The sequence below is a fragment of the Toxotes jaculatrix genome, chromosome 5 (assembly GCF_017976425.1).
Source record: "Toxotes jaculatrix isolate fToxJac2 chromosome 5, fToxJac2.pri, whole genome shotgun sequence".
Lineage (NCBI taxonomy): Eukaryota > Metazoa > Chordata > Actinopteri > Toxotidae > Toxotes > Toxotes jaculatrix.
Window position 1 is genome coordinate 25,385,849 of NC_054398.1, and position 13,090 is coordinate 25,398,938.

General features: G+C 42.9%; 1 protein-coding gene across 1 annotated transcript in view; it reads right to left on the reverse strand.

The window, feature by feature from the left end:
• poc1b (POC1 centriolar protein B) overlaps positions 1-13,025 on the reverse strand; it is a 40,719-nt gene extending 27,694 nt beyond the window's left edge. Inside the window, exons 1-10 of the mRNA XM_041038267.1 lie at positions 12,747-13,025; positions 12,022-12,106; positions 11,619-11,790; positions 11,207-11,386; positions 10,870-10,977; positions 10,191-10,306; positions 9,606-9,739; positions 9,383-9,451; positions 9,086-9,238; positions 8,671-8,748 (exon numbers count right to left, since the gene is read on the reverse strand). Coding sequence (XP_040894201.1) covers positions 8,671-8,748; positions 9,086-9,238; positions 9,383-9,451; positions 9,606-9,739; positions 10,191-10,306; positions 10,870-10,977; positions 11,207-11,386; positions 11,619-11,790; positions 12,022-12,106; positions 12,747-12,770 — 1,119 coding nt within the window. The 5' untranslated portion in view covers positions 12,771-13,025. The remainder of the gene's footprint in view (positions 1-8,670; positions 8,749-9,085; positions 9,239-9,382; positions 9,452-9,605; positions 9,740-10,190; positions 10,307-10,869; positions 10,978-11,206; positions 11,387-11,618; positions 11,791-12,021; positions 12,107-12,746) is intronic.
• Between the last annotated feature and the right edge of the window lie 65 nt (positions 13,026-13,090).

The window sequence follows — 13,090 nt, forward strand, 5'->3', positions numbered from 1 at the left end:
TAATTAAAGGACTGACAGTTAAATAGTCAAAGGACTAATCAACCAATCATTTCAGCACTTTCCACACTAACCACAGTGGTGGTTTTGCATATATTTAACCTGCAAAATAGAGGACAAGTGGAGTTTTTATACCCCAACAATCCAAGAACAAAAAAAAAATGATTCTCCTGATGAGCAGAGAAGCACAAAGTGCAATGGCATGACCCTCAAGTTACTATCCGCTTCCTATGAGTGTTGTGTAATGTCGACAAGAGAGACAAGAGGAGAGAGGGGGGCAGACAGGAAGGGTGAGAGAGGTGGGGGGAGGATGGGAATCCGAAGAGAGAATCTTTCTGAATTAGTGATAAGGTTTATAAGGCTTGCCCTCCTCTTGTATTTTTGATGAGGAAGATCAAGTTTTTGGACACTTGCATACCAGCGCCAGGGAGACTGGAGCCACCGCCGGGAGCCTGGCAGCAAAACACAGCATTACAGGACATGTGCGGTGTCTGGAAACTGGTTTCCGCTTTGACTCTGTTGTCACTGTGGCCATCGGAGAGTCAGGCGGCGTCATGTAATATTCCCATTACACAAGGTCCTATCAAATACTTACAGTTGCATTAAGCGCTTTCTGCCGTCTAAAAGGAGGAACTCACACGCCTGACTTACTTCATGCTTTTACTGTGGTTGCTTAACAGACAGGAAACAACGGACTATTTACACATCCAGCAGACACATGGCAACATGACCATACCAACAGCGTTTACCTTTCTAACTAGCTGTTTTGTGCTGGGCAGGTAATGAACACTTGGCTAATCTTGCATCCTGCCACAGAGGGCTCCAATAAGGAACACAGGGTCATTTGGCAATAAGTATTTGTCACACCTTTTTTCAATGGCTCATCTTTCACCACAGAGCAACGCAATATCATCTGGCAACACGCTGCGCTGGCCAGTCAAATACTTGCAAGTGCACATTGCTGGTGGATTATGCTGGTAGAATATTCTATCATTTACCTCTGTCAACCATCTGCCAAGGCAAAGGATGAAATGACCGCAGGCGTGATAACTTTACACAGTTTTTAAATCCTGCCATGTAATTAAATCATTGTCTAATGTTTACATATATGACACGTTTTGGATATATTACTCAAGCTGGACATGTTAGGTTGTTTTCCATCTTCTTACCAATACCAGTAGCAACACACCCAAACTAACAACACAGCCATTCACTTTTTTTTTTAATTTACAGTTTTCAAAATAATCACTTATATCAATTATTATTGTCATATCAGGTACATACGTGTTCTGTGTCCCTACATATTCATGCCATTCATCAGATCAGACAATCCATGAGAGAATATAGTCTGAATGAAAGTGCCTGTGTGTGAATGTGTGTGAGGGTGTGAGGGTGTTATGAAGCCTCTGGGAGCCGTGTCCTGATGGACCCCCCCCCCCCACCCCGGGGGCTGTTACTATCTTTAGCTCGTTTCCGTCGTGTCTTGTCACTCATATTCTCCTCTACAGCACTTAAATCTGGTATCTAAACCTCCAGGCCATTCAATATCCTGTACTTCCCCTGCACAGGAAGCTAGAGAGGGGTGGCGGCTGGGCCATCCGCATAAATGCAGACACGTACACACCATGCAACTACAAAAACACACATGGCCTTACATATTCACAGCTGGTAGATCCGCCCAGTTGGAGAAATTAAAAATAATGGCAGAGCACAAGAGATTTGCTACACAAACCTACATATGATCAGGATTATACAATCACTCACACAGGATGGAAGGACTCACAAAAAACACACACACATACACACACACACGCACAGAGGCCTAGGACAGGAGGCTTGTAGGTGGAGGACACCTTGTCTGGTCAAACTGGCGTCACAGCTAACGTCCACTGGGGACACAAGAGATGGGGCAAGTAACCAAATCTAACCTTCTGCTATCTAATTACCAACACACACACACACACACACACACACTGCTGAAACTTTAGGACTGTTTACATAACATTTTAATAACACTGCTAGTATTATTAAAAATGTTGCTTTAACCTTTACATTTCACACTTTATAACTAATCTTAATTAACTAGATGTTTAACCTCAACCTGACAAGAACGTTGCCTCTAAGCTTGTGTTTAAGAACTAAACTAAACTAACCAAAACAAACTTAACTTCACCCAGCCCGGCCATGGACAGGAGGGTCCCATGGTTTCTTTAAGGAGCTATAGAAATAAAATTGAATTGAATTGAATTGAACTGCGAACTTGCCCCTTATAGAAGTTACAACTGGAAACCTGCGCTCCTTTGGAGGATTTTTATGAACTATGTGGACAATTCAGTCCATATAAAGACAGGTCCACCATACACACACATTCTGTCTCTGCTCTGTCTTCCTTGGCCTCATTTCAAGCTTGCCATTCTTCATGTGTTTCACAGCTGACTTGATATCTGTTCAGTGCAATGGGTTTGACACTCTGTGTTGTTGCCTACTCTCTGCTGCCACTCAACTGGAGCAGAGGCTCAAACAGACAACAGACTGTACAACACTTTGAGAGGCAACCAGTCATGTAATTTACACTACTGTCATCAAATAAATTTTAGTTGTAGTTGTAAAATAAATGCATAACAAAATGATTTTTGTAAGGACACATTTTCAGCTCTGTCCAACTTCATCCCAAATAGTAAACTGAGACAAATGTGTGTTTATGAAAACAACCTAGCGAAAAGAGGAAGAACTATTATTATTAAAGGCATAACACTGAAACTCATGTGTAAACAGAGAAGTATTACGACTCCACAACATGTGGACTGTGCATATTTAAAAAGGACAATTTAAAGTTTCTCATTTAAAGTAAATAAATGACAAGAATTTCACATCAGCTTAATTACATTTTATGTTTCTCATTCTTATGTTACCTCCATAAATATAGTGACATGTAGATGACAAAGAAACCAGCCAGAGGCAATTAGGAAACTATTTAGGTGGCAGCTGGTGACTGGGGAGCCCTCTGATAAAACAAATTTCATTTTGCCCCGATACAATCTAGAAGCCCCTCAGTGAACTCTTGGCCTTTGTGAAACCTAAGTCTGGTCCAGTGTCACTAAGACCAGAATGAAATGCAGCTTGTGTCACACTGCTGGAATTAAGAATTAAAACAAAATACATATTTATGCTTGTAGACTGTTCTGTTACACAGAGCGGAAGGACAGAGCATGAAAGGGTTCAATGCTCAAGGACACACAGAGAGCAGCTGACAGACATGGTGGCTGTTGGCGTGGATGCAATACGTCACTTCGTGGCTACTGGTGTGTCTATCAAAGCCCTGTAATGTCAATGGAGAGTGAGGGCACCACCCTGGGCCTCTCTCTGCTCTAGAATGACGTAGTGTTTGCTGATAATGCTCCATTCAGACGCACTGAGCCCTGCTTGTGCCGCTAGCTCTCTGCAGAGCTTAATGGCAAATGCAGAAAGAGACACAGAAGAGGAGGATGGGGGACAAAGTCACAGCTGATGCCACATCAGTGCCATCATGTCATCACTGACATCACCTCCCTGTCCATGCAAACGTCCTGAACGCAGGGTGAAGAATTCTATTGTTACACACACACTTTTATATGACTACAGAAAACTCTGCCAGTGAAATAACATGAGAGCATCCTACTGAGTTAATGTGTAGTATTTGCTTTTACAGTTCCCTCATGCACTGTAGGCCCACGTGTGCACTCATGCGTAAAAAAGAAAGAATATTTCTTTGTTTGTTTCATTGTTGATATTGTTATTACAATGATTTCTTTTGGGAGAAAAAAAACTGAAATTAAGATGAAAAAAAGCTTTCTTTTCTATTGGCAAACAAGCAACACCCCATGGCCAAAAAATATATGTAAACAATGCACCGATGTGATTCTTAAAGACATCATTCCAAAACCACAGGCATTAATAAGCTGCTGTAACAGCCTCCACCAGATTTTAGAGCCTGGCTGCAGATCTGTCAATCAATGTGTATTAGCATTAGCATTAACATTTCATTACATTGGGACTAAGAGGCCAAGCTCACACCAGGAAAAATAGCCCCCCAAAAAATACACAGAAGTATGTGGACAGGGTTGCCTTTTAAATCCACGCCTCAGCGGTATGAGGATATTTAAACTCATTAAAACACACGCACAATATGTGAGCAGAACTTAGTTTAGTGCCACTGAACTCAAGAGAATAACAATAATGTATAAGTGATAAGAGAAGATGGCCCGAAAATAAGGACATGAAGGTCACCAACGGCAGCAGAAACTCTGAGTGCAGGAACCTCCCCATCTCACCACCCACGTACTCACCTCAGGCTATTTGCATCTCCCGTCCCTTCCCCTTCTTTCTCCATTTCCGCCTACGTTTGGACCGATTAGGGCAATGGAGGGGAAACACAGGCGCGGGGCGGAAGGGAAAGCACTATGAAGACATCAACGACGGTGAAGGGAGAAGGAAATGACCAGAAGGGAAGAGAACAGTGGAGGAGAGGAGAGTTTCCCTGTGATGGAAATCAGGTGATGAGAGCTGACAGGAGGAGTAGCACTGGGGGCTCCCTGCATTGAACCAATCTAAACAGGAATGACCCTCACACACACACACACACACACACGCGTGCACACATTCACACTCCAATATCCAGTGACTCATGTACGCACACAAGCAGACCCAAAGCACACACACGCACACACACACACTGATTTCATTTGGCAAATTCGCATATCCGCTGACACATGTACACTCTACATAAACACACATGCAGGCTCATTCACCCACTCACATGCCCACTGAAGCTGGAACGCTACCTCTCTGTGCTGCACATCAGCAAACATGGACGGGAAATGATCAGAGACATTCACTTGTATGTTGCTTGTATACTTGTACAATTAACCTCGTCCACTAGCTGCTCCACTTCTTTTACGAACCCGCCTCCCGACAGGAACCTGGATCAACCAATCAGCTCGGTTGAACACACAGGTCCACACAACGTGCTGTTGAGATCTGGGAGGCGTGCACATCAGCTCCTCTGTGATGGTTACCCATAAGACCCTTTTCTGCACAGGTCTGGGGAGACATTCAAGTGTATGTTCACAGAAGCATAACTCTGGCTTTACTCAGCTGCACTCACATACATACACACATATACATTCACACAGAGAGACTACAACAAGCTGCAGGAGGCGTAGAGAAGGGAAGGATATGTGTGAACCAGTGAGCAGCTGTGTCTGTGTGCTTTAAATTTTCACTTCTCATTTTAACACATTAGCAGATGCACTAACAGTGAGTAAGCATGTAAAGGAGCAGCATTCATCTTGCTATTTATGGCAAGGATAAAACTAATGTGCATGTATTAACTGTGTGTGACACCAGAGCGCAGTCAGTTAAAAAAGGAGGCAGAACTCCAGCTAGTCTATTATTAGAGCTGCGGCTGCTGCTGCTCCCTGGTCGGGGGCCCCCAGGGGGCCTGGGCACCGGCACGTGGATTCCTGCTTTCTCCCCATCTCTCTCCCTCTCTCTCTCTCTGATCTCTCACGGCCTTTCCATTCAGGCACGCTCGTGCGATACATACAGGGAGCTAAGACAAGCTCCTTCAGCAACGCAGAGAAGGAAGAGGAGAAAAAGAGGAGGAGGAATAGGAGGACGAAGCAGAGAGGACAAGAGAGAGAAAGAGACAAATCTGACCCTGCAGTTGACTACGCAGCAGTCTTAGGCCAAAAAGTGCCAACAAAAAAAACAGACTTAAGAGAGATTTTTGCACACATAAGGCAGAAGGATGAGAGCCAGAAAGTTTATGCACTTAAAAATTTTGTGGTCATCTGCAAATGTCTCTCAGTTTCTAATATGTCTCCATCTTTGCTACCAACTACTTCATACTGCAGTGTTTCTGCACTGTTTCCCTCTGATTTCACTTGTCAGTAAAGCAAAGAGCTGCGTTACACCTCTCGTTGGATGCTCTGTTAAGGAAGTTTTGGGGTCTGTGGGTGGTGCTGTTTTCTGAATCTGTTGAGCCATGGAGTGTATCTCTGCTCATGACAAGTAACTACATATTCTCCTTTATATTAAGCTCAGACTGCTACACATGTAAAATGTGTCACTCGGGAGAGCTATCAGACTCTTTTACATTTGCTATTTGGACTGGCATTCAAATGTAAAAGTTCTCATGAGCTGTGTATAAGCTGAATTACTAATGTGGTATCAATCAATCACAACTAAAATGTAGGGAAACGTACATCAAAATATATGTTTTGTACTTTAAACAGTCCTTTTTATGACCCATAATGACCCATAATAGTAAACCCACCCACCAGAGACTCCAAGCAGGTTGACACTGGAGCCATCACAACATGAATGGCTGTTCTGTAGTTGTGTGTTCGCTGGACTCCTGAACCAAAACCACTTATCTGACTTGGCCATCCTCACTCTAAATGACTTCCACTTGGCTTGGTCCATTCATGGCTTTCCTCCCACACAGCAGCCAACGGCAAGAAAGGAGACACTAAGAGAAGTCGGGTGCCATGCTACAGAAAAAATGACTACAGCTCCAATAGGAGCTATGCTAAAATTTATATAGACATTTTTCAACATGTTGCTTAATCACGGATAAAGAAAACATTAAAGGTAAAGTATGAAGTCACTTATTTAAGCGTATAACCACGCCTATACAACAACAGAAACATTCCACATTACGCCGCGCAGTGAACTCAGAAGACCTCCATGCAACTTGACTTTGAGTTAAGATAAGACTTAAGATGAGACTTAATAAAAGCCAAAGCCCCAAAGGAAAATGATGTGCACCATTTCACTTTAGAAATGATATCTATAACTGATCACTGAACATATCTGAACACTGATCACCTTGCCCACGTTTGACCAAATTTCCTTTTTTATCATTTGCTAAGCTATGACTTTATGATTTAACGTCAGGGTTTTTTTTTTTTAATGGTGCACTGTATGGGATCGAGGTTTAAAACCTTTTCTGTGAGTGATGGCTGGCTAAGTAATGCACAGTGAGAGCCACATTACCACTGTTTCAGACAGCAGAGGGCAGTAATTACCTGTAACCTCTGTGGGATGCTGTGGAAAAAGGAGGACCACACTAGGGGACAACAAGGCAACAACGATGTTGTAATAAAAGCATTTTTAGAATCTAGGCAATGGAGTCAGGGAATTCAGGAAGAGACATTTTCTTGGAGGCCAGAGTAGAAACAAAATGTCATGCCACTCCACTATTCTAGTATAGTTTACAGCAACCATGAGCAAACTAACATGACAGTGGATAAGATGTTTCACTGCCCAACCTTGCATCTAAACCAGTCATCCTCACTTCTGTTTAAGCATGTTGTTTTCCTGACACACATTAAATCTGTGCATTAAGACCCTCCTACATCAGTCTCATGTTTCAGCCTCTTTATCCACAATCAGCATTTGTGGAGTAAGCGGATAGCACTAATTCACATCCAGGATTTTACCTTGCAACATAAAGCAAAGTTGCTACTCAAGTCCAAGACCAGGTCACTGCCATGCCACCGCAGATGGGCTCTCGGCATCAATAAACAACAACAAATAACAGAAAAGAACAATCTGGAAAACATAAAGCGGCTTTCACAAGGTTGAAAAAAAAAAATTCAAGAAGGCAACTTAAAAAGTTGAGTATTAAGCTCACAATGGGAAAGGTAAGCAAGAAGAATATTCCCCTGCTGCTCTAACAGAGAGGCTCAGTGGCCAGCTGTGCTTGTATTTGGCAGTATTGATAAAATCAAACCTCACAGAGGTCAAGAAGAGCTCCACCATTTCAATTCAACATCAAACTAATTGTATTATTTATATATCTGAATGAGAAAATAATTTGAAAATAGATATGTAAGGCTTACTCATGGACAATTTTTGAATTGGGATTTTTCATCTTGACCCAGGAATTTTACACTTACTGAACTGCAATGCAGCTATAGGATAAACCCTGAACCACATTCACAGGTAACTAAATCCAAAACTGTATCACTGTAATCACAAGATGCTACAGAACTGTATTATCAGAGTAGTGGTGTGTTTTTAAACAATATAATGCTGAACCAAACTAGTTTAAGGATAACATTAAAGAGGAAAGACAGGTCTGTGGACACTGTTGCTTTCTACTTGTATCACAGCATCTGACAACTGAATGGTTTGCTGTCGTGTGAGGCTGGTTTCAGTGCTGCAGCAGGATGGCAGAATTTAAGACTGGTCTGCACTGCCACCTGGTGGTTATATGACCCACAGCCCCCCTTAACAGACACTATGTTGAATCTGCTGATGTGTTGGTGATAAGTATTCGCAATGAGCTATTTTGCCGGCACTATGGTATCTATGGTAGGATGGGAAATAATGTCCACTGTCCTCTCAGCCCCTCAGGAGCAGTGTTACTTACAGGAAAGCTGCTTCTGAGCAACATCCAAACACAGGTAGGAGCTGACATGGACTGAACAGACTTGACATTTCAGAAGGCACTTATTCACTTGCTCACTGATGTTTTGTACAATCTCTGAGTTACCTGTCCTTTTAATATCCTGTTTTATGTAATCCACAAAATGTGCACAATTTATTTTTCCAAACAACAGAGATAAATATCCTAAGTGCGAATAGGGATTTGGCTCGCTTTCCTGTTTTAGTATGCCATCTTACCATGGTGCTGTGAGAAGCTCGGCCCAACTCTATGACATGCGGGTCAGTTGACTGAGTGTCTGCCACTGTTGGACTGATCTGCAGAGATGAAGAGAAGTCATAGTGTCTCCCCTTTTAAACCTTTACAACACATTTCTTTATTTCATGTCTGCATAATTTACTAAAGGAGGACACAGCTTTTTGCAATAATGATTTCTTGATTTTATTCCCGGTCTTGTCAAGTTGTACCTTCATCATGTTCATTTTTATGGTAAATGATGTTGTGGTTTGTAAGAAATACGTCACTTAAGCTTGTATATTAGTGTGATTTTAGAAAAGCTTAACCAGTATCTAATTATTCCACACAGTACTCACAGGCTTTAATAAAAATAATTTGCATATGCTTGATTGTGAAGTTAAGTAAAGATGAACTGACCTGAATGGCAGTGGACCGTGGGTGATGAAGGTGGGGTCCTTTGGGGTGGATGTCAGACAGGTGGGGTGGGGGATCAGGGGTGGACCTCCGGCCGTGCTGTTCCAGGACATCATGGTAGGATTTGGTGTCAAAGTTTGTCCTCCACATCAGCACCTGGGAAACCAAAGGACCAGCACAACATCTATGATGCAAGTCCCTCACATTTTCTACTTCAGAAAGTAAAAGGATAACCTTGAAGTTACAAGCGACTGAGAGTTTGGGGAACACAGGGACATCATTGAGTCATGAAACACCGACCTGAGCATCAGCTCCCCCTGAGGCAAAGAGATCTCCAGCCCTGGAAAAGGCTACTGTGATTACAGCTCCCTGAAAAACACAGTAAACACTACAAGTGAATAACAAATCTTCCCATGACAAACACCACCAAAGACTAATCCAAGGAAACATTGGAATTGGGATAATGCTGCTCAGGCTGCCTATAGTCTGTCTGTGGGTGAACTAAGCTGTGCTGTAGCATCACCTTGTGTCCATGGAGGGTGTAGATGAGGCGTCCCTCCAGCAGGTCCAGGATCTTAACAGTGCTGTCACTTGAACCACTGATCAGGTAGTTGTTGGATGGGTGGAAGGAAAAACTATTGATTCCTGCACTGTGGACTGATCCAAACAGGTGCAGAAATCAGCCACACACACACATTAAAGGTGATTTATTCCAAAACAAGACATAATAAAAAATCTAAGCAAGCCTTAATACCATAAAGCAGGGGTGGGCAAACTGTTCCACAAAGGGCCGTGTGGCTGCAGGTTTTTGTTCCAACCAAGCAGCAGCACACCAGACTTGACTCATTTAATCAACTGATCTCAGTCTTCAGACAGTTGATTGGTCAAACCGTGTGCTCTTCATTGGTTGGAACAAAAACCTGCAGCCACACGGCCCTTTGTGGAACAGTTTGCTCACCCGTGCCATAAAGGATAATGGCTAAACTAATTCCTTGGCTGACAAACTGGAAAAACAATTACAGTCAGGATCTTCTTCATATAGAGAAATATTAGTTAATTTTCCAGACTGGATATTTATCATCATTACAGCTCTGACATTTTGACATACCCTGATAATGCTGAATCAGCTTGTTGGTCCGTAGATCCCAGATTTTCAGTGAACTCTCAGCTCCCGAAGATGCAATGCAGGTACCACTGGAGTTGAAATCAACAAACGTCGCTGATCTGTAATAATAAAAACACTCAGTGGAGTCAGTGACCTGCAGCAGGTGAGCAATCTACTGCAGAGGTGTCCAAACTGTTCCACAAAGGGCCGTGTGGCTGCAGGTTTTTGTTCCAACCAATGAAGAGCATGCACTTTGACCAATCAGCTGTCTGACGACTGAGATCAGTTGATTAAATGAGTCAAGTCTGGTGTGCTGCTGCTTGGTTGGAACAAAAACCTGCAGCCACACGGCCCTTTGTGGAACAGTTTGGACACCTCTGATCTACTGTGTAAATAATACACAACAATGCCATCTATAGGAGGAACAGAGCAATGACTACTCTAAAACAATAGCTTTTACATCAATACTTTTTTAAACTATTAAATTCTGTTCTGTGTTTTGTAAGAAATCAGAATTCATTTGCCTGATTCTACTGTTTGAAAACATACAAAAAGGGAAAACATATAATGATCAGACACTGCGCAAGTACAATTATACAAAAAGGAAAATTTGATTTTTAATGCCAAAGTTAAAGCTAAGAAGAACAACAAGACATTCAAGCAGGTTGTTTTTGGGACTTACCCTCCATAGTCAGTGAAACAGTTGATGCACTGTTTGGTGGATGTGTCCCAAAGCCGGACTGAACGGTCGTCCCCACAGGAAGCAATGAGGCGCCCATCCGGAGAAAACCTGCAGGAAGAAAAAGACAAAAAAAGGCAAGTTGGACCAACTGACGGCAAATACATACAGTTACACATGCTTACACACTGACAACTGACTTACTTACTGTATATGTGCTCATCATAGATGTCTGATATAGATTGTGCACATGTGACAGCACCCAAAGTGGAGTGCCACATGCATAGGAAAACTGCATGCTGCAACTAGAGAGAGTGCTGACAGTCGTGCTGTACAGTACCTGGCACAGCGCACCCAGTTCGTGTGCTGGTTGAGGGAATAGACGAAGCACTGTCGGTGAACACTCCACACTTTGACCGACTTGTCATCGGACGCTGTCACCAGTCTCTGGCCGTCATGGGAGAAAGCAACGCTGCGCACTGAGGCGGTGTGAGCTTTGAACACTGTTGACTCTCCTTTCCTATGACACACACACGCACACACACAAAATATACAACTAATTTAAGACCTAGCCTATGTCAGTCTGCACTGTGTGACCCTCTTGCCATTTTACTGAGTAACTACGTTCCCAGTATATTTGCACACCCATCTGAGCATCAGACCACTTGTTTTATAATTTATATTACTGCACATTTATTGTACTTAGTGGACAGAAAAGTCCTGATTAAACTGGTAAAAGTGACATGGCCTACATGGAAGGTGTCCACAGTCGGACTGTTCTATCCTTGGAGGATGTTGCAACCAGGTTACCCAATGGGGAGAACTGCACCCCAGTGATGACATCTTGGTGGCCAACAAAGCGGAAGGCCCTGGCCTTGGGAGCCAGATTCCAGATCATCAGGCTCCTATCCACTGACCCCGAGGCTGGAGAAAGACAAAAAAAAGATGAATGGAGAAAATTCAGCCAAGAATTACAAAATAAACTTCACTAGGTCACTAGATTCAGTACAGCTCCCATTCTGGAGAACACTGATGTTAAGCCAATATTAGATAATTGTTGTGAACCAAAAGTATGACATGATTAGAGGTAACTATCCACCTACTGCCAAATAACATCTGTAAATTTGTGAAGCATATAGCCACAGTAGGTATTACCCAGTTGTTTGCTGTTTGGACTGAAGTCTGCACAGGTGACAGCATCTTTATGCCCCTTGAAGTGTCTCTCTAAGGTGGGATCCTCCTAAAACGACAGTCAGTCAGCAAAAACTCCTCTGCAGTTTTAATGGCCGAAGAAGAGGGTTGTAAAGTATGTGCTGAAGAGGACAGATTTTCCATGGATAGCACAGTCATTAAAAAAAAAAACACAAACATTCAGCCAACGCATTTCACTTTTTCAGACAGGAGAATGCTCTTGAGATTTCAGCACTAGTGAGTGAACACTGAAAAACAAAGCAAGGTTTGACCTTATAGTTAAATCATGTTCATGAAAGAGCTCCATAGACTAAAACCTTCTCTATGGGCTGAGGAAACGCGGTGTGTTGTTACAGTGCAAGGCTGGGCAGGTAGCCCCTCTGGGACACTGCCCACCTGACCGAGACGAAGCATGGTAATGTTTACAGATAGCATAAAGGAGACATTACACTGAGCAAAAACCTCCAGAACTGAAGGACGCCATTTAAACAGCTATCAGCAAACAAGTCTACTATACTGTAACGACTTAACAGAGAGGACCCAAGGTGTTTCTGACAGCCCCAATCCTCTTAGCCGAGACGCAGCTAGCAAACTCGCCGACTCAGCCACCATTAGCACCAGTGTACGTTATCAGAGCACATACGCTTTCCCCGTTAGCCTTATTTAAGTATTAAAACAAATATACTTACCAGAACAGACGCCATTGCGGGCATTTGCTGTCTTTACAGAGCTAATAATGGCTGGGGGAAAGTTGTACTTCCTTCCATTACTGTCAAACAGTGCGCCTTCAACAACTGCCTCAGACCTGACCTGTCGAACGCAGATACTGCGGTGCTCTCTGCAGTCTTTCAGCAATCTTAGCTGACTTAGAATTTTATCAGTCCTAAAAGGAAAAGTAGCTTTTTTTTGTGGAAGCAGTCAAATAAAACACCTGCTATTCTACAGCTAAATAACTGGCCACCTGTGGCTTGATCTTGTGGCAGCGAAGAGTGGTGCTGCATTCACGTAACATAATAAAGCAGAGGTCCGTGGC